Below are 22,249 nucleotides of genomic sequence, written 5' to 3' on the forward strand. Positions count from 1 at the left end.
ACTCAGACACACAACTAACCAAATCGACATGTGCTTTTTCTGATGTAGTAAGTGGAGATGTTTTTTCTTCTAGTGATTAATTAGGTTTATGACTTCAAAAACGTTGAATTTTTTTTTTGTTACTAGTTGCTGAAAATGGGCATCTGGATGCCTAATCAGAAATTCCATCCAGATATTGTCAAATAAAGCATTTCTGATCACTTTAATTGCGCATAAAATGGCAACCTATAAAGGAAGAATGATAAACGACTTCACTGATTTTAGAGTAAGTGTATTAATGAGCACTAAGATAGATAGTTGGCCAGTCTGCAACAGTCACTAGTGAAAAATGTAACAGTTCATGATATTCAGTGGTTTATTTAGTAATACAATGAGAGCTAATTGCACTAAAGAGACTTTTATGAGATTTCATGAATTATAAATTAAGCAAATAAGCACACAACTTCATAAGCTTCTGTACTTGCTGCTTCTAAGTCTAGTAATTTGTGCTATATTAAAATCGAGGGCTGCACATAAATGCAAGATACATCTACAACTCAGTATACAAAGCCCATTCCAAAAAAAAATGCAATGAGTAAATGTAAAAAACAAAACAGAATGCAATCAATTGGAAAATACACAGACCAGTTTTTATTTTTATTTTTTTTCAGAGAACACTTCAAATGTTTAAATGTATAAAATGTAGGGTTTGAAGAAAAACGTTTTAATCATTAAAAATTTGATGGCATGTCTCAGAAAAGTTTGCATGGTGGCAATAAAGGCTTTAAAGGTAAGTGGTGCTAAAAGGAAACAGCAGGAGGAACATTTTTTGCAGCTCATTAGGTTAATTGGGAACAGTCCGAGTATATAAACTACATCTTAGAGGGGCAGAGTTTTGCATATCTGCAAAAAACAAAAACTGCATCTACAATTTTAGAATAATTTCCCTCAATTTAAAATAATGAAGATTTTGAATATATTGTTTTCATAACATCATCAAAAGATTCAGAGAATCTGGAGACATTTCTGTGGGCAAGGGATAAGGCGAACGTCTACGTCGCATGCCTGGGATCTTTGACACAATTCTGTCATTGAAATCACTGCATGTCGAGGTTTGTGAAGAAGCCAAATGTGAACATGATCCAGAAACACTGCTGTCTTCTCTGGGTCAGTTAAAAAGCCTGCATCTCTGATGGTATGGAGGTGCTTTAGCACCTATGGAACTGGCAGCTTTCACATCTGGAAAGCATCAGTGCTGTAAGGTATATACAGGTTTTAGATCAACACATGGTCCCATCCAGGCAACCTTGTTTTCCAAGGAAGTGCTTTCATATTTCAGACTGCATTTCTTACAGCAGCTTTGGAGCAGAAGAGTCCAGATGTTGAACTGACCTGCCTGCAGTCCAAACCTTTCACCAGCTGAAAACATTTGATGCATCATCAAATGGAAAAAGTTAGAATCCTACATCAGACAAGAATGGGAGAACATTCCTCTCACAAAAGTCCAGCAGATGCTCTCCTCAGTTCCCAAACATTTACAAATTGTTGTTACAAGGTGAAGGAACGCCACACACGTGTTTTGTTACCATCAAATACAAAATTAGCTTTTTTTTTTCTTGAAATAGTACAATTTCCCAATTTAACCATTTTCCATGTTTTCTGTGTTGTATGGTGAAAAATGTATGAGCTGATGACTTTTGCAAATCATTGTGTCTGTTTTTATTAATCTTTTATGCAGTATCCCAACTTTTTGGGAATTGGGTTTGTATATACAACAGACGCTTCACATTAGAATGACGGTTTTTGTGATTATGTTTGCATGCCTGCACATGACATGAGTGTGCAGTCACAGTGTGAGTTTATGAAGGTTATACTACAAAGTCTGTGTCTCTGTGAACACCTGCACTTTGAGGATTCCTGGAAATTTTACAATAAAAATGAATATTACACTTTTTTAAAAGGTTTTTGTTCTCCCTCTTCTGATATTTTATTTGTTGCAACAAAAAAACTGAAACGGACTTAACACTGGTCAAGGAAGCCAACCGGTAGTAACAGTTTTCAGAGTGGCCCAAACTTGCTGGAAAACCACATTTCCCGTCACTCCTCCGCGAGCTTTGTCAGACGTGACGTCACGATGTCTGCATCTCCTCCGTGCAGGCTTTGTCAGAAACGACGCGGTGATGTTTGGGCGGACGAGTGAGTCTAGGTAACGCTGAATCTACATCCTCCTACTTCCACACACCGTGTCTGTGTAAGTGGGCGTCTGTGTAGATGGATGGTCTTAAATCGAGAAATATTATTTAGTGTATTTGGCGCTTTATCAGAGCGGAAGTATCGCATTTTGCACTCTGATTTTTACCGCAAATCAGTGAATTAGGCTAACCAGGCTACCATTATCTTCGTCTGGTTATTAGAGAGACATTGCTCAAGGAACTCACCAGTAGGAATATGGTCCTCAAATGTTTTCACATGTCTTTAATTTTTATTTATTTTTTTATTCTTTAACACCCCATTGTGGCGGCTGAGCCCCATGTTGTTGTTGTTTTTTTTGGTTTTTTGGGGGGTTTTTTGTAATGCAAATGTTACAAGCTCAGTAACAATATGCGCTAGTCCCCCAGCTGTCGCTATGTGGATTACAAAGATGCTTTTCACTCCTTTTAAAATGTGTAGAACCCGCAGTCTTGGCAAAAAGGTAAATGAGGTAGGGCGATTAATATCTGTGTAATTATCAGTCATATGTGTTTCTGTCTGGAACCTGATTTCGCAGAAACATCTGAACAAGAAAGACTACAAATGCAGACTGCAAACCAGGCTCAGAGTGGGTCAAACCCTGTGACCACAGCGACCTCAAAGCCACCGCTGGACACTGAGGCTCAGCCAGCACAAAATGAGCTAGATGCACAAAAAAAAGACAGCAAGGGAGCTGCTGCTGAGACTGAGGAGGTAATTGCACCGGAGGGAAGTGCAGCAAGGCTAAAATCAGCAGAAACACCTGCAAAGGTAGGGATGGACGTGGACACAGCTGCAAAACCAGCGGTACCTGAAACTAACACGAATGCTGGATGTGATGGGCAAAAGGGTAAAAAGCAGGAGAAAGCTGTGAGTGACGGCAGGAAATATGTTCCTTCCAAGAAGGCCATGGTAGATCCTTTGAAGATGGATATGTCCAAACCGCTGGTCATGCCTCTCACATGTGAGTCTTTTACTTGTCTTTCCATGTTATATGTTGTCGAGGACTGAGAGACCTGCTTGATTGTTATTATTTCAAATTTAGAATTACAGGAGACATCATATTCTGCTGTAAACAATATCTACAGTATTTAACTGTGTATGACTGTATCCTTTGCAGTACTTTTACAAGATGTAAACCTAACATTGCTTCATTAAGCTGATACTGTTTGAAGTTTGGTTAAATCTGTACAGTCAATAGAATCTAATGTTCAGTAGCAGACAAAACTCAAAGTGAGAAATTATTTTGGTTGGGTTGATATTAGAGGTGGGAATCACCAGACACTCCACAGTACAATATTATCACAGTACTTTACCCACAGTACGATATTATTTTGATTTCTAACAATTTCCAGTATGCTTATATATGCATATTCTGCGATTTATCCTCCCTTTCTTCAACTGCAAACTATGTTCTTAAACTTGACTCAACAAAGACTCATTCACATTGATGGAAATATGTTGGCAATCTGTCTACATTTGTAAATTAGAGAGGAAATATTTGCAAACATTCCACAATCTCTTTATGAGTAATTGTCAGTCCAAGCTCTAAGCAACCATTTAGTTACAGCAAGTTGGGATTGGTCACAGAATGTGAAAAACATCAATGCAGTCACCAGGCACAAAACAATTTTTTATTTAATCGTGTTTTTTGTAGCTGTAAGGAGGTTGCTGTCCTGTCTTTAACTTTGTGACTGAGCCATTAGCTTTGTCAGGCTAAGTGTGTCCAGTTTGGGATGTTTCTTTTGTCGAGTCAATTTAATCTGAGTTTGCTTGGCTACATGTGTTATCTCAGGATGGAGGTGCATGAGATGCCCTTTTGTTAATAGTATTTCATTTATTTAACAAACTATTGATATTTGGTTCCCATTATGGATACAATATTGCCATGGAAAAAATTTGCAATACTATGCGGTATAATTTTTGTCGGGTGTTTCTTAACCTGTCTTTACCTCCATCCAAATTTACCTACACATTCGCAAATGAAATAATCCTAGAATCACGTGTTTGTTTTTGCGAGCATGTATGTTTTGTATGGATTTGAGTCTAGGGATACAGACGTGTGTTATATGTATTTACTCTGCTTCTGCCCTTTTCCCCTGTAGCATCTCAGCTTTCCCTCCAGTGCATGGAGTGCCATATAATCTTCAGCGATCACAAGAGCAAAGAACGTCATCTCAAGCTGAGCCACCCAGCAGAATATGAACAGTGCATACTGAGGAATGCCCTGTTTGCTTGTTATGTTTGTGATCGACATTTCACAAACTCCACAGAGCTCATGGTCCACCAGAAAGCCCACACAGAGAAGAAACCTTTCAAGTGTCCAATCTGCAGTCAGGCCTTCAACAAGTCATCAGAGCTGACCGTTCATAAAAAAATTCATTTTGGCCAAGATGGTTATGCCTGCACTGACTGTGGCAAACCTTGCAAAACGCTGACATTGCTGAAGTATCACCGGCGCACACACACTGGAGAGAGGCCTTATGTTTGCAAGGAATGTGGAAAGAGGTTCACCATGTCCAAGGCTCTGCAGAAACATTTGGTGTTACACTCGCCGGAGGGAGCTGAAGGAGAGGGGGGAGAAACCACAGCTAAAGCACAACCGAGAAAAAATGATGGTAAGGAAAAAAGCCATTGGTACAAGTGGTAAAGTGTTGTTAAATAGAAATGCCATGACTTGAAATGAATTAAAAGCATCACCATAAAGTTTCTTCATTTATTGTCTCTAGGTGCTTCAGCAACAAAGTATCCCTGTTCTATGTGCAAGGCCACTTTCAAGAGTTCCAGGACACGTTTGCACCACATGAAAACTAAACACAATTCCTTGCCTGCTACTGCCAGTAATGTTCTCCCAGAAGGTCAGCAAGTGAAACAGACTACACCCATTATAACTCCGATATCCATCTGCCAACCAGCACTACTACAGGTGGAGCCGAACGGACCCCTGCAAAAAGTTGATGCCAATATTGACACAGAGCAGATTCGCAAACTTATTGAGTCTTTGGGAAATGTGCAGAAAGTGAACCAAGTTGTCATACTGGGGCAGGTGCCACCTCATGCTCCACCACTGGAGGTGCAGCAAGTATCACAAGGGTTAGAGCCGGTGAATGTGAATCTCAGTCCACCGCAGATAGATTTTATAGGACTGAAACAAACAGACTCTAAGACAGATGAAGGTGACCCGTCAAACAATCCATATGATCCAATGGAGCAAACAATTATACTGGAACCTATTACTCCAGATGGACAGCTAGAAAATCCCTCTTTCTCAGTATTAGGTCCTCACATAGCAGCAGGTGAAAATGCAGAGCTTACACTTGTTCCAACTGAACAAGCAGAGAGACCTGAGGGAGAGGGGATGCATCAGATCCTTCAGCAACCGGATATTGATGTGCTTCATTCTAATCCTGTGGAGCAAATGGTTAGTCAGAATGAGGTAAATGATCCTAAACAAAATCTGGAGCAGATGGTCATATTAGAACTTACCCCTGCTTTGATACCAACTGAGGTGCTAGAGCAATCCCAAGCAATCCAACAAAATGAAATCCCTTCCTCCTCTCTGGTACCAACTACAGAACTAGAGACTCTCGATAAAACTGCAGAGCATACCGTTCTAGATGAGCAAGAAACCAGCCTGTCAGTTCCACCTCTTATGCCTACCGTTGAGTTGGAGCAAACATATTTACAACCAGAGGAACAGGACATTTCTTCTTGCACAGTTGTTCAAGCAAACACACTCACGCAAGCTTCAAGTGAATCGAAAACCCATTCCACAAAAGTTTTTGATTCACATATGGAAACAGTAGATCTAAATCAGGTGCACCCTGTGATAGATCCAGACACACAAGAAGAGACACAAAAGAAGCCTGAAGAAGAACCACCTGACAAACTGCTGGAAGATTCCAAGAATAACCTGTCTGAATCAGAAAACCCGCCTGCTGAAGAAAAGGTTCTGTCGCAATTACAGTCTAAGAAGGTGGCAAAGATCTCAGAATTACCCATTAATGTAATGTCAGCCCAAGAGCTGGTGAAAGTCCGGAAAAGAAAGCCAGCCAGAGCTTTTTTCTTTCAAGGATATATGCAAGATTTTGTGGGAAGCATCTACCAAGACGACTTACAAATTGATGCCAAACCTGCCAAGCGCCAAAGGTCAAAAAAACCCCACCTTGTTGTTAAATTTGGCCCACAAAGCAAAGAAAAGAAAAACAAGAAACAGAGGAAGCCTTCGCAGCAGCGTCAGCCAATGCAAGAAGAGGCGACAAGAAGCAAGACACCACCCAAAAAACTCACAGAGCAAAAAGTACCGTCACAGAAGAAGGGAAGGAAAGGAAAAAAGGATAAAAAAGTAGAAAGAGTATTATCTACTGCTGAAACAAACTCACCCTTATCGCCCCAAGCCCCACAAGTAGAACAGCTCAAAGAGGATACAAGAAAAAATAAGATGAAAAAGCAAACGGAAGTGGCCAGTGTGGGTGTTGTGCAAATAAGTAAGCACAAAACTGTAGCATCGCCTATACTTACAAAGAAAAAACAGACAAAAATAATACAAAAGAAGCAAAAACGCAAAAATGCAAAGGATGGGAAGCCAAAGACAGACATGGAAAAAGGGGGAAAAGTCAAAAAGGCAGACACACCTTGCTCAAATATAAAGCAAGACTCTCTGCTTCTACTAAAAGGCCATAAACAGCCTCAGCTGAAAGTTTACAAGTTGGACCCTTCCAAGGCATCAACCCAAGCCTCAGAGGCTTCGCCTCATGAGTCCCAGACAATGTCTCAACAGACTAACAGCAACAATCTCAAGCATCCAGCAAGTGAGTGCACAGATAATCTCACAGCAGAAGGTAAGAAAAAAGGAGGAAGACCCAAGAAGAACCAGAAAGCACTTTCATTGATGTCCTCGCTCCAGCTTTCTCATCAACCACCTGAGCCAACGCCTGCCAAGCCAAAGAACACCAGAAAACGTAAAGCTTCCTCAAAAATAGAGACTGAAGGAGTGATAACATCTCATTCCAAGCGTTCCTTAGAGTGTAAGGACTGTGGAGAGCGATTTGGTGAAGTCTCATCCCTACAGAAGCACAAGGCAACTGTGCATATTGTAGAAAGTCCCAGTCTCACTTACACCAATGGGAACATCTTTGAAGGCGTCTCAACCATGGATCTTTACCAGCTTCCCAAAGGAAGTGAAAAGCTTGTTGGGGTGAAGAATGCTGCTACAGACTGGGACACTGAGACAGAGATGGGAGAGAATGCATTAGAAGAAAGGGAACAAAGTCTCTCCTTTCCAGCTTTGATCCCCTCCCCATCTTTACCCATACCTCCTCTAGATGCTGAAGTGAAGACCTATGAAGATAAGAATGGAAGCAGAACAGAAGATGGTAATCCATCTCATATATCGCCAATCATTTACTCATCATCTGAACAGGCGAAACATTATGGGACTCTTCCAGATTTCACATCCGAAACCACTTTAAGTAGCTCTACTCAGACAAAGACTGATGAGACAGAAAAACCTTCGGCATCAGATGATAAGAAGCTAGAACAAGGTACCCCAAGGAATTCCAGCTCTGATTTTGAAGTCCAGGGTACTGCAGAGGAAGATATTAAGGAAGATTTACTTCTAGAGGTAGATTTAGTCACTGTTGGGGAACAGAATGAGAAAGACGATCTGACTTCTCAACGTGACACTGTTCCTCAAAATGAATCAATTGCAAGCTGCAGTTCTGAAAATGGAAATAATGATAAAGAATCTATCCTAGTCAGTACTGATACAACTGAAAATAGTCTGACTTCGCAGACTGTTTCATGTTCCACTTATCAAGTGGAGATCAAAGAAGAAGAAGAAGAAGTTTTAATTCAGAGGCAAAAAGCAGAAGGAAAGGGAGCAGTTGTGAATTCTGCGAGAGGTAGGAGTAGAGGAACAGGGCGTCTGAAAAGGGATTTACCATCAAAGAGGGTTTCAGCTGGAGATGCTCCCAAAGACTCAGAGAAACAGCAGGATTATTGTCAGGTAGTTTATGAAAAATGTCCCATAACCTCAGATTCAGAAATGATTGACTGTGAGATCGGCACAAAGACGGCACAGCCGGAGACAAGTTCCAAATTAAATATCAACAAAGCAGATGTTCCTGGTGCTTTGTTGCCTTCCATTCCCTCTACGTTAGAGGAATCTCCGGAAGACCAAGTTGTCTTTGAGCTGGAGTCAATTACCACGAGTGTTGAAGAAGTAATGAAGGAAAGAGGGCTCCATGGAGGAACGGAACAAGATAAGGTGATGGACCAGTCTCCAGGCCTCATACTGGAGAAGTTCCTTACTTCTAGACAGAGAGCGACTGCTGAAAAGGAGCAGTGCCTGATGATGGCAAGCGACAATCAAGCACAGGTGAGACGCTTGCAGTACCAGCTATGTTAGATAGAATTCAACACTGCATACTTAAGACTTGTTTTCATTACAGGGTTTGGGCTACATCACTGAAAATGAGGTACAAGTTCTTGGAAGTGATGAGATCAAGGTTGAAGAGAACAGTTCGAATCAATCACTGACTGCATCCACTAGTCAAAATAGACAGACTGCAAGCGTGCAGCCGCTGCATCATCGCGATATAAGGACTGTTCTGGTGAAAGAGGAAAGCAGCCTCATAGTGAATGATGTTCCAGCCACAAATGGCAGCAGACACATCCGCTGGAATGTAGAGGCACTTAGTGAAAATACAGTCATCCCAAGTAAGTATTAAGGTTTCTCAACCAATATGTAATTATAAAACTATTGATTTCTGCAGTCTGCATACCACCTGGCACAGTATCTCTTGATTTCTTTTTCTTTTTTCTTTTTTCTTTTTTTAAATCAAATGTTACTTTTTTGAGAGTAACAGGATTTCTGATTATTGGATAAACCAAAGTTTAGCTGTTGTCACCTCTGATTCCACTCATGGCTAATCACCTTCTGGCTAATGAGTATAACTCTTGGAAAACCACTGTGCCATGTTAAATCATGTTCTTTGATTTGTATTTTAGCAGTAGAGGTTGGGGAGAGGACAACGGACTGTTGCATCTTACCAGAGTTCAACACCAGCCAGTGTATTTTCTATCCAATAAAGGAGGAGGAGAGAGAGGTCCTAGTAGAATCTGCTGGGACCAGCAGAAACCCAGAGGGATCCCACGATGCAAATCAGACAGAAAGTCAAACAGCTGATTGTGATATACGTAAGTAACTCACTCGACCTCCACTTACTTTGAAATCCACCATTTTTAATCCTCAGTCGTAAAAGGCTGATGGGGTATTGTCATCACCCTGCTGGATGGGCGGGTGGGCAGCGTTGACCCCTAAGTCTGTGAATGCGATAATTGCATAGTAGCTTCAAAGTGATACCACAGGTTTATTTGCTAAAAACCTTGGATGAGTTTGGATCTTGGTGACCTTGGCCTAAAGTTCAGAGGTCAGGTTTTCTGAAAATCTGGTCAATGCAGTAACTTGAGAATGTAGGGATGAGGATTTTCAAATTATTACTGTCAGTGCAGCTACTAAAACTCTCAGGTGATTTTAGTCTCAGTGACCTCAATGTCAATATCAGAGATCAAGATTTTTGAAAATCTTACGAGTGCAATAACTCAAGAAGGAAGTCATCTAGGATTTTCAAATTGATAGCATAGGTGCATCTACTAAAAATTGTGGATGAGTTAAAATCTCAGTGACCAAGGTCAGAGTAAGTTCTGAAAGTTTTGTGATTATGATGACAAGGACCACATAAGATTTTCAAATTGATGACATAGGTGTGTCTACTAGCAGGTTGAGGGGTTGCACTGACGATCGCCAGTATTTTTCAGTTATACAAATGGAAGAGACTTGACTTTCTTATTGATTTTTATATTTGGTATTCTCCAAATACTACTTAAAGGCTTATATATTAATTTTGAGTCTGTTTAAACAGGTGAATCGATCAATTCTGTACCAGACTATCAGGAAACAAGAGTCGAAGGTCTTTTCTCAGATCCTGAGGTCATCGAGCAACAAGGTTTGTTCCCTTTTGTGGAATGATTAGTATTTATATTTAAGAGACTTTCTTAAGCTGTTTATTGATGATGTCAATAAAACTTAATAAATCTGTCCTTTAGCTGTGTCAGACTCTGAGTGGCAGCACCTACCAGATCTTCATGAGTTTCTCCTTCAAAGTCCCGATGAAGAGGCTATGGGTGGCTTTGAATTGTCAGATCCTCAGCTTGATTCAGAAGCAGAAGTAATGGCCTATTTCTCCAAGAACTCGGCCATCAGCGCACAACAGTCAGATCACACATCGCAAAGGTACAGTAAGACTTTCTTTGAGTCTACAAAACTATCATACATAGAAATAACTCTAAATACCCTTTTTTTCTATTATTGCTGTTGTTCCTCTGTTAAATACACGTAAGATTTGCTCTTGATGTTCTTTTGACTTTATTCCCCCCTTAGTTTGCCAACATCCGTGATCCCGTCTAATGCACCAAGAGATGGCAACAGAACCAGAGAGCCCATTGATTACTTCTCTAAGTACTTTGGTTGGGATACCTGGGTAGAACTTGCCAACTGTACAAATAAACTGTCCAACATGCCTGACGCTGTCACGGCCAGGGAAGTTGCACGCTTTGTTGGGATCCACATCGCAATGGGAACTTTGAAGGTTTGTATTTCTGCCTGTCTGATTACTGAAATTATTACCTCATTTTTGGTTAGATGCTAAAACCTAATTTTATTTATTTTTCTATTGTTACTTTCTTAGTTTCCCAGTGCAAAGCTCTACTGGGAAGACTTGACTAAGGTGCCGTTGATTGCTGAAGCCATCCCGTTGTCCCGTTTCCTCGAGCTGTCTCGCACGCTGAAGCTGACTTCTTCAAAGTATCCAGCCAACGCTAATCCCCACAAAGGAACTTGTGATAGTGATCAATGTGGTGACGAGGCAAATGGCTCAGATGGTTCAAAACAGGCTGATCCCCTGTGGAAAGTTCATCCATTATTGTGTCGTTTCAAAGCAGGGTGCCAGTCATTAAGACGAGAGGGCGATTATGCAGTTGACCAATATCCACTTCCTCTCACTGGGAAGGTGCACAACAACAAACTGTCTCTCTACAGCACTGCTTTAATTGGATTTGACGGCTTACTCTTACATGTCGATCTTAAGGTGGATCTCTCAGACAAAGAAGGTGCTGTAGAAAAAATGGTCCCCAAAGGTAGTATGGTGTTCCTTTGCAAACAGGAACTGTCCACCCCTGTGATGCTCGAACGCCTTTTAGCTGCTGGGGTTCATGGAGCAGGCAGGGTGGGAGGGGCTCGAGGACAGATCGGTGATGAGTTTGTGAGCTCAGATGGGAAGTTGATGCTGCGCAGATCCCATTGTGGCTTCATACTTTCTACTGCGGGAAATGGCCAAAGGAGCGCGGCCTTTCTCATTGAAAACTTTGAGAAAGCCCAGATGTCGGCCCGTCTCCACAGAGAACTGAAAAATCTTTATGCAATTCCCCTCACGGCCTCTGCACCAAGCTGCTGGCCCCAAGCAGTGCTCTGGTACCTCACGGATCTGGCTTTGGTAAACTCCTGGCTCCTGTATCGACAGGATTTCAGAGCATCCGTGCCACCTTTGACTCTCATGGCTTTCAGATTGGAAGTGTCCAAGGCTTTGATCTTCTCTAGTAGCTCGGATACCCAAGACTCAGTTCCTCCCCAGCCGCCGGCAGCAGAGGTTCACACAACAAATGAAACCCGCAGTCCCATCCTGGTGGAGGAGAGTCCTCTGCCAGACGCAGCCACACGATATGACGGTTCAGGTCACTGGCCGGAGCAGCTTGGAGAGGGAGAGGGGGGCAGGTGCCGTTTTGGGGACTGTCAGAGGACATCACGAGTGTTATGCCTCAAGTGCTGTGTCTTTCTTTGTATCTCACGTAACCACAACTGCTTTTTGAATTTCCATAATCAGGGAAGTTTGGGAAAAGAGTAGTATCTGCTACAGAATTTACCAATCTCTGATTGTAACTGTGTTTTTGGTGTAGGGAAACTCACTGCCTTTCACTGTCATGCTTTTATAGGGCTGTTGTGATGCATTTTAAAAAAATCTTAATATGTCATTTAGGAGTTGTAAAAAATGAATTTGCCTTCAGAAAGAAAAAAAGACTCAGAGCCACACACTGTGCTGGAAAAGAAGTGTAAAAAGTTGTTTGTTTTTTTCACTGTGGCCATCATGATACTTTTGCCCTCAACTATTTATTTTCACCTGATCTAGTTTACATTCTACAGTGAGCTTATTTTTTGGCTCTATGAATTGTAGTATTAAAGAAAGTATCATTTATTTGAGTTTTAGAAAACAATAAAGGACAAATGGGGAAAAAAACATGCATCTTTTGATTATTTATTTAGTCATTTGAGGATTTTTTACAAGTACATTTTATCACGGTTTGAACTGTCCAAATGTTGTTGAAAAAGAAAAATGTGCCAAAACATATTAAAGCTCTTGTGTACTGAAATAACAGAGTAGGACACAGTACTGCAGCAATGTGAGTAATTAAAGTCCATCGGTCATTAAGATAAGATAAGATAAGATAAGATAACTCTTTATTGTCATTGCACAGTCATACATAGTACAGTAGTACAATGAAATTGGAAAAACTGTCCTACGTCGGCACTACATATAACACAACACGACACGATATGACACATCACAACGTAACAAACAACACAACACAGTATATTAACTTAGTATAAAAAAGAAGAATAAGTGTATGTGTATTGCACACTGTTATTATTGCACATTAATTATTATTGCACCTTGTTATAAATATAAATATTATTGTTATCGTTAGAACATTAGAACATTATCAAAAGAAAAACTATAGTAGCACATAGAGCTGATGCATGCTTGTATGAGTTTTGAAATACAGAGTACTGTACAAATTGGTGGTAAAAAATAAATAAATTTAAGCTACAAATATACGTCAAAATGGAAGAAATGTTTGTAGAACTTGCAACCAAGTTTTTACTCACCCATCATTTCTTTGTATTGTGTTAAGAAAAGGTGAAATAGGCGCAGAAACATGCAAATATATATGTATGAAAAAATCTAGAATATTAAGCAAAAACAATTTATACTATTCTAGCAAGCTTGAAAGTCAACATTTGGTATGAGCACTTTTATTCTACATCACAGGTTGAACTCTCTTAGACAAGCTTTCTTTTAGATACTTTGGATGTTGACTTCAACATGATCCCACACCACTTCAGGTCCATGCTCTGGGAAGGCCAATCCATGACTCTTTTTTTTTATCCAGAAATGCTTTAACTGCAATTTACCGTGGAAGTGTGTTTGGGTCATTGTCATGCTTAAAAATCAATCAAAGCAATTGCCAAACAGAATATTTTCCTTTTTTTTTTTTTTTTGTGTCCCGTTTGGATCTTTAGCCATCAGAATTGTTGTCTTCAGGCCAAGAAAGATGCCAAGCGGATTTATTTTACCAAGTGGATCATCATGACCTTGCCATATTGGTCCATTTGATTGACCTTTATTATAATTATGAATTTATTTTATTTTCAGTTGCTACAAACGGGACAGACATGACTGGGGGATAGGACAGGGAGAAAGAATGAAAGAAGTGGGAGAGAAAGAAAACCAAAGGGGAGAAGAGACGGTGAGAAGGGGGGGAAGAAAGAAAAAAAAAAAAACAAACAACAAAAAAAACAAAAAACACCTGGGTCACCTGTATGGAGAAAAAAAACAGAAGAGAAAGCAAACAACAAAGAGCAACATAATAAAAAAAAACAGCACCATCACAATAAACTAGCTAGCAGTAAATATCAGTAGACACTAAGTAATAAACGATATTGTGCAGCATGCAAGATAGACAGCGCACAATGTGCCCTGAGGCAGCAGCCAAGAAAGCTGTAGTCCGCGTCTGTGAATACCTGTGTGTACACCTGTGTGCATACCTGTGTGGATCAGCATGCTTGCATTCCAAAGGTTTCTCCATGTAACGATCTGCTAGGGAGTGTGGGGAGCCACAGCCCCGTCCCTCAGGGCATGAAGCAGGTATGGAGGAGATCAAAACTCCAGACATCCAGAGGCCCCCAGAACACAAGAGACCAAGGAAGACCAACAGAGGGGCAGCCGCGCCACTGTCCCAGTAAGAGCTGAGGAGAGTCCCAGATGAGGGCTCACTCAGCAGCCGCGGAGCAGAAGCCAGGGGGGGTTGCAGTGACGCGCCCGTGAGCTCCGCCGGCAGCCAGCTGTGCCTGAGTGACCAAGCCCCAGGCCGAGAGGCCGGGGGCACCCCACCTCCGAAGTGGCCCGAGCTTCCCCAGGCTCCAGGCCCTGATAAGCGGCCGCCAAGGAGTGATCCGGTGTGTACCCGGACGCCCACCCCCAGACACAAAGAACCACCAACGCACCGACACCTGAGGGAGTCCGCCACTGGCAGGGGAAGTGGTGGTGGGTGGAGATAGGCCTCCAAACCTTGGAGGGCCTGAGATGTCCCCAGAGAGGTGGTGTCTGATACCCAACCTGACATATAGACACAGACATACAGGCACACACAGACACAAACATCCATTCCCACCCTCATGCTCTCATATGCATTTACTCCACACTCAACCAACGTGGAGACAGACATAAAGAGACGCTGTACACACGATCACACTCCCCAAGCGTACTCTACGAACCGGGTCTAGGTACCCTTGCCCCTGGAGGGGGGAACTGCACCCAGACCCAGGAGGTGTTACCCTTTTCCCTGCGGTGGGGAGAGGCAGACCGCCCCGACTCCGCAGCAGCAGGGAGGCCCCACACCCCAGACCGCAGTCGGACGGCCAACTCCTCCTAGCCCCCCCGCTCCAGCAGGCCGCAGAGAACGGGGGTGAGAGAAGACTCCAAACCTCCCTCCACCCGCTCATTGTAGTGTTGATGCATGTGTGTTCTAAGGTGCATTTAAAACCCAGGAGGGCATGGAGCTACCTGCCAGAGAGCAGCAGGTAAGCGCATAGTCCCTCCTGCTAGCCCTCAATGTCTACGTGTATTCAAAATTGAGAGGTGGGCAACGACGCCAGGGGTGAGGTGTACACCCTGATGGTAATTTGGACTCCGTGTATCGTGCCCACCCCCAAGATCCTATATGTATGTGTAATGAGAGTGTGAGTAATGTGAATGTCTAAGTTGTGGGATAAAATTGAGGCAGAGGCAGCCAGAAGGGGACAGAGGGGGGGGTAGCCTCCTCTGCATCCTGGTGACATACCCCTACTCCAAGGCCCTGCATGTGTGGGTGGTTGTGGTGGAGCGGGAGGAGGGAGGCAGCTGGAGATGGGGAGGGAAGGAAGGGAGGGGCAGGTGACCCCTCCCTGGGGCCAGCTCCCCCGCTGACCCCAGTAGGCACTCCCATACTCCGCGACCCGCCAGGGAAAGGGGGCCCAGGCCCATCCAGCCCATCCAGCCCATCCAGGTCCAGCGCAGCAGCGCCCCCCGGCCCCACAGAGCCCGGGACAGTCCACCCAACCCCACCACAGAGAAAACTGCACCCACCCCACCATCCACTCATCTTCCAGACTACATGAGACAATAGACACCCAGGCTGAGATCTTCCTCCACCTCTCCTGTATCTCCCCCTCCTGCAGAGAGTTCCTGGGGAGAGGAAAGCTCCTGCTAGGTGTGACAATCTCCCCCACCAGTTGAAGAGCCCCCCCAGGTGGCTCGACGCACCGGCGGCACCCTGCGCCAGGGATGGGCCCCCATGCACCCACCCGCCCACAACCCCAGCAACACACAAACCAGGACCCAAGGCCCTGAGGCCCGGCCAGGGCCCCAGCCCAGAGACGGAGCGCCCCCAGAACCTCACGCCCATCCCGGACCCACCCAGGGGCAGACAGGCTACCAGGTCAGTAACCCACGTCCGTCAGCACAGACCCTCCCCTAGCCCCGCTGCACGCAGCCACGAGGAAACAGTCACCCGAGAGCCAAAAGAGCCCCCAACCGGACATGACCGCTACCCTGGGTTGAGCCCCCCAAGGAATATGCCTCCGGGGAACCCCCCGACGCCCTAAGCCTGTCCCTACCCCCACACCAATCACAACAGTGAAGGCGGGACCAAACTATGACCCCCCCACCCCCACTAGGTGATGGAGCTGATCAAAGGAGCCCAGAGCAATTGATCTGATGTGGTGGCAGAGGCTGTATCAAGACTAATCTAATCTAATAGATAATTTCTATATTGGTTAGAATTAAGATTATTTTTATTTTTCCAGTTCATGAGGACAGTTTTCTTGGCTATGCATAGGGCAGTGAAAACCATATGGGCTATATTGTTTTCTGAAGTGACATTATCTAAGCTGCCCAGTAGACACACTAAGGGGGAAGTTGGAATGTTACATTTCAGACACTTCGATAAGTCTTCACATATCTCGCGCGAAAACTTCTGAACTGGTGGACAGAACCAAAGAGCGTGGATATAATTGTCCGGTTGAATTGGTTTGGCAGTGTGAGCAGTTGTTGGTAGACGTAAAGCCCATCTTGAACATCCGATGACCTGTATAGTGCACTCTATGTAGTATTTTGTATTGTATTAATTGCAGACTGGGATTTTTAATCAATTTAAAGGTTTTTAAGCATACCTGAGACCAGAAGTTTTGGTCTAAACTGACTGATAGATCTGCTTCCCACTTTGCAATAGGAAGGGATATTGATTCATCTAATTTAGAAAGTGTTCTGTATATTTTAGATAATAATTTGGGGGATTTAAGAGTAAGGAAATGTGCCGCACTTGGTGGTGTTTGTAATTCAACTTGACTGAGGTTAAATTTCTTTTGTACTATGGATTTAATTTGTTGATATTCTAAAAATCTTTTCTTCTTGATCCCATATTGTGCAACTAGTCTGTCAAATGGAATAAATTCTGTTCCCTCTAATATATGTTCTAAGTATTTAATTCCTTTACAACTCCATTCTGGGAAATTAATCATATTATTGTTTTGTAATATGTCAGGGTTATTCCAGATAGGTGTACGTTTGCATGTGTAGCGTGGTATAAGCCACCAAGTAACCACTGTGGGCCTCTCTTATGACTAGTACGAACTTTCAGACCAAAAAAAACTCTCACAGGATCGAATCCAGAATAAACAGGACAAGAGGGTCAATATCAGTAAAAGATGTTCAACAATTGATTAATATGACAAGACACCAAAGTTTTGAGAAAGAGAAAAAAACCCTAAAACATCGCTACAACAAAAAAAATAGTAGCGGTGCAACCTTGCCAGCAACGAAGCTATCGCCTGAGGGTTTGTTCCTCCTTGGCGGTCCCAGGTGCTCGTCACTCTAAAAGAGACAAATCCACCTCAAACATAAAAAGGCCCAACCGAACACTTATAGCATGCACTAAGTGCTAGTTCAGGCAATAGACGGTGGTAATACAAAAGCACTCTTAATAAACCTACTCTGCTATGCTAGTGGCGGGCGCTGCTCTTGCGGCGACCAGCAGGTTGGTTGTCTCTGTCTGTCAGTGTCAGTGTCTTAACTTATTTTTTATTCCTTTATTTTATCCTATTTTTCTTTCTTTTTTTTTGCCTGAGGAAATCCTACAGCATTGGCTTGTGCTTTGTGGAACTTCTTTGTTGAAGATGGGTTTTTTATTTCGCTTGGTTTTATTGGCAATCCTGACGGTTGTTTGGAGTCAGTGCTACTCCCACACAATTACATACTCACGGGAGTTTCTTCTGGATCTTCGGTGGACAGGCCCGTCTTTGGACTCTTTTCACCCTCCAGTGTTTTCCAGCTCTGGATTATCCAGTAATCACAGGGGCACTTTTGTTTTTAACAGAGTCAAAGCAAGGAAGCGGGGTAAGAAGGGAGGCCTACGTCAGCGATTGCGGAAGCAAATACGGTACAACCGTATTCCTTTACCATCAATAATCCTGGCTAATGTGCAGTCTCTGAGGAGTAAATTAGATGAACTGCATTTGAATGTTGCACATTTACGTGACTACAGGGATGCATGTCTAATGGCATTCACAGAGACTTGGCTCAAGGATTCTGACCCTGATTGTTCTCTGGAATTAAATGGCTTCGGGGTTCCCATACGTTTGGATCGAGACCCCGGAGCTACCCAGAAATCGCAAGGAGGAGGGGTGTGTTTGTATATAAATCAGAAATGGTGTAAAAACGTGACCGTTCATAGACAAGTGTGTCTGCCTGACATTGAGCTCCTCTCTGTGTCTTTGAGGCCGTTTTATCTGCCGAGGGAATTCCCACAGATCAACGTCACCGTCGTTTACATCCACCCCAAAGCGAATCCTAAGAATGCGACTGACACCATCTCCAATGCTATCCACTCTCTACAATCTCTCTCTCCTGAAGCCCCTAATATTGTTCTTGGGGACTTTAATCGCTGCGACTTGAAGAGAACACTGAGCAGTTTTTATCAGTATGTGCACTGTCCCACTCGCTTCAATAAGACTCTGGATTTATGTTATGGCTCCATAAAAGGTGCATATACATCTGTGGCTGGCCCTGCCCTCGGATCCTCGGATCACAACACGGTGCATCTTCTGCCAGTCTATAAGACTGTACTGAGAAGAGAGAAAGTGAGGAAACACCGCATAAAGGTTTGGAGTGATGATGCCTCTTTAGCCCTGCAGGGCTGCTTTGACTGTACAGACTGGTCGGTGTTTACCGAATCATGTAGAGACATTAATGAACTCACTGACGTTGTCTGCGGATATATATCCTTTTGTAGAGACATGATTATTCCCTCAAAGGTTGTGAATTCTTTCCCTAATAACAAACCATGGTCCTCTAAAGTTCTTACGAGGCTGATTTACGAAAGGAATAAAGCTTTTACTGAAGGGAATACCTTGAAAGTCAGAGAAATTAGGAAGGAGATTAGATCAGAAATTAAAAAAGCTAAAATAAAATACAAGGATAAGGTAGAGGCGGAGATGGGTAGCAATAACTTAAGGGTGGCTTGGGCTGGCATGAAACACATGACTGGTCACTGTCTCAGTGACTGTAATAAGATAAGTCTCCCTGGTTTTAGTTCAGATTTTCAGTTAGCCAATGAGCTGAACAGATTTTATTCGAGATTCCAAGGAATACACTGGATTCCTTAACAGAGAGCACCAGAGGCCCCCCAGTTTTGTTCTTTGATGAAAGAAGGGTGGGAAATCTTTTTAAAATGAGTAAGACTAATAAAAGTCCAGGTCCTGATAATATATGTGGCCAGGTGCTTAGAACATGCGCTGAGCAATTATGTGGTATTTTTTATCACATCTTTCTTTTATCTCTTCAGCAACAGAAGGTTCCAGAGGTATGGAAAAAATCAATTATTTCTCCAGTTGCTAAGACCACAAAACCTACATCATTAAATGATTTTAGGCCTGTTGCTCTTACATCTTTAGTGATGAAGTCCTTCGAAAAACTTGTCAGGAAGGAGATCCTGCAGCAAGTAGAGAAGCTGATAGATCCACTACAATTTGCATACAGGCCTTGTAGAGGTGTTGATGATGCAGTGGTCACTCTGTTGAACTTCCTTTATCGCCATCTTGATGGCGCCAAAGCTCATGCTCGGCTTTTATTTATTGATTTTTCTTCTGCTTTTAATACTATCCAGCCACATCTTTTAGTGGACAAGCTTCTTAACCAATTTAAACTTAATTTTAATCTCGTTGGTTGGATCTTAGACTTCTTAACTGATAGATCACAGTGTGTGAGAATAAACGGCTGTTTTTCCAAACAGCTGAACTCTTCCACTGGCTCACCACAAGGTTGTTGTCTCTCTCCTCTTTTGTATATTTTGTACACTAATGACTGTCGCAGCACACAGGCCAATAGGCATTTCATCAAATACGCAGATGACACAGTCATTGTAAGCCTCCTTCATGGTGAAGAGGATTCCCATGGGCCTGTTGTGGAGGAGTTTGTTTCATGGTGTGATCAGTCCTTCTTAATGATTAACACCTTGAAAACCAAGGACGTGGTTATAGATTTCAGGAAGTCATCCCCTCATCCTGCGCTTACAGTGGTAAATGGTGCAGCCATTGAAATGGTGGATAGTTACAAGTACTTGGGGGTTGTTCTTGATAAGACCCTGTCCTTTGAGTCACATCTTGCTGCTACAGTGAAAAAGGCCCAACAAAGATTGTACTTTTTGAGGTTGAGAGGTTTTAATGTTTCATCTGAAATGATGACTCTCTTTTATAAAAGTTTTATTGAATCTGTTTTAACTTTCTGTATCATTGCTTGGTACGGTAGTATGTCCATAGATAATAAGACCAGACTTAACAATCTGGTTAAAGTGGCGGGCAAGATTTCAGGGAGGTCTCAGGTCCAGCTTGTGGACTTTTATAACAGGCAGGTGCTGAGGAAGGCAACTTCTGTCCTGTTGTGTTCAGATCATCCTCTCTTTAACGATTTTCAACTGCTTCCATCAGGTCGTCGTTATAAAATGACTGCAGTGAAGACAAAGCGACACAAATTGTCATTTGTACCTAGTGCTATTATCTTAATTAACAACACTAAATTGTAAGTGTTGTTGCCATTGCACATTGCACTTTTTTCGATGGAATATCTAGGTTGTTTTATCAGGCTTATATTATATTATAGTATTTTTTTAATGAGTGTACGTGATGTGTTGGTTGTATGTTTGTTGTTTGTTTTGACATACTGCGAATCAATTTCCCATCAGGGACAATAAAGTTACCATTGAACCATTGAACCATTTGAACCTTAATCACGGCAAATCCACACACAGAGCACCACTAAAAAATCCTCATTCCCCCGAGGTATGAGCCCCACTCAGGGATTGCACGTTGCCCGCTTAGTATTGCACCAACCCAATAAAAATAAACAAAACCCGAAATAAAACAACAAAAATAATTAAAAACGGTGACCTGCTAAAACCAACAAAACACAACCATACAGAGAAGGAGGAAAAAAAACAGTGACAAGTTCGCATGTGCAGCCTGCCCTACAGGAGGGAATACAATATAAGTTAAATTATAATGCATAATAGACTTTTTTTCCCTTTTTTTAATGTCAGATATATTACATTAACATACCTCGAGTAGGCAACTGTATTTGCTGCACACCTGATTTGTCTTGGCCTTTTCTTCCACAGAAATCACTACTAAAACATAAATTATAATAAACATCAAATACATTTCAACAAAATTTAAAAAAGGACACTAGAAGACAAACAGCCTATACCTTGAACCTCATCTATAGAGGTTTAAAACCACAGTTTGCGTCGTAGGCGATTAAACTTCTCGGCTCTTCACCTACTCACGCATCCATTACTCACAGCCGCTTGTCAGTGGGAATCATCAGCACCTGTTACTACGACACAGTGAAGCCCTTTACAAAGAGAGGTCCCTTAGCTACAATAAATGGTCTTTTCAATCCCATAGGATTTGCTTCGCCAGTTACAATGCAGGGAAAGATGCTACTGAGAGAACTTTCAAATGAGACCCTAGACTGGGACACTCTACTGGCTGGAGAAAGGGAAGCTGAGTGGAATAAGTGGAAAGAATCTTTTGTTGATCTCAAGAATGTACATATTCCGAGAACCTATGCTTCTGCTACGATGTCAAGAGCAATCAGAAAAGAGTTACACATCTTTTCAAACACTTTGACTAAAGTCATTGCAGCAGTTGCCTTCCTAAAGACCAATGTTGAAGATCAGAACCATCATGTGGGCTTCGTTCTGGGGAAAGCAAAATTGGCCCCACAATCTGCTCATAGAATTCCAAGACCGGAATTGGGAGCTGCTGTGTTAGCTGCAGAGCTTGCCGAAGCCATCACAGCTGAACTGGACCTAAATCTTGATGCAGTTGAATTCTACACAGACAGCCGTGTGGTTTTAGGCTATATAAGTAACCAGACTAAGAGGTTCTATGGACATGTTGGCAGTAGGGTGCAGCAAATCAGGAGGATTTCAGAACCAAAACAATGGCACTATGTTTCTACGAGCTCTAACACTGCTGACATAGGCACATGCTCAGTGCCTGCTTCCATGCTTGGTGACAGTGCTTGGCTTAAAGGACCTGTTTTCTTGTTAC

General features: G+C 42.6%; 1 protein-coding gene across 4 annotated transcripts; it reads left to right on the plus strand.

Annotated features, from left to right (window-relative positions):
* The first annotated feature begins 619 nt into the window (after positions 1-619).
* Positions 620-12,560, plus strand: LOC113031971 (uncharacterized). Of its 4 annotated transcripts, none has more exons than XM_026184555.2 (10): positions 626-2,230; positions 2,747-3,172; positions 4,314-4,826; positions 4,938-8,587; positions 8,661-8,928; positions 9,220-9,408; positions 10,134-10,217; positions 10,318-10,504; positions 10,652-10,859; positions 10,959-12,560. In XM_026184555.2, exons 2-10 carry the CDS (start codon positions 2,773-2,775, stop codon positions 12,168-12,170), a joined length of 6,711 nt encoding a protein of 2,236 aa, XP_026040340.1. In that variant the 5' UTR covers positions 626-2,230; positions 2,747-2,772; the 3' UTR covers positions 12,171-12,560. The 4 variants fall into 4 exon arrangements, with proteins under 4 accessions (XP_080164366.1, XP_026040340.1, XP_026040341.1 ...); XM_026184556.2 differs by having other exon boundaries at positions 626-2,185; XM_080308240.1 differs by having other exon boundaries at positions 620-3,172; positions 9,223-9,408.
* Positions 12,561-22,249: the final 9,689 nt, after the last annotated feature.

The sequence above is a fragment of the Astatotilapia calliptera genome, chromosome 11 (genome assembly GCF_964374335.1).
Source record: "Astatotilapia calliptera chromosome 11, fAstCal68.1, whole genome shotgun sequence".
Lineage (NCBI taxonomy): Eukaryota > Metazoa > Chordata > Actinopteri > Cichliformes > Cichlidae > Astatotilapia > Astatotilapia calliptera.

Excerpts from the sequence above, each read along its gene's own strand:
- LOC113031971 (XM_080308239.1), top strand. The coding sequence starts at position 2,716 with ATGTGTTTCTGTCTGGAACCTGATTTCGCAGAAACATCTGAACAAGAA. Across the intron at positions 4,827-4,937 it reads ACAACCGAGAAAAAATGATG|GTGCTTCAGCAACAAAGTAT; the intron begins GTAAGGAAAAAA and ends TATTGTCTCTAG. Across the intron at positions 10,860-10,958 it reads TCGCAATGGGAACTTTGAAG|TTTCCCAGTGCAAAGCTCTA; the intron begins GTTTGTATTTCT and ends TTACTTTCTTAG.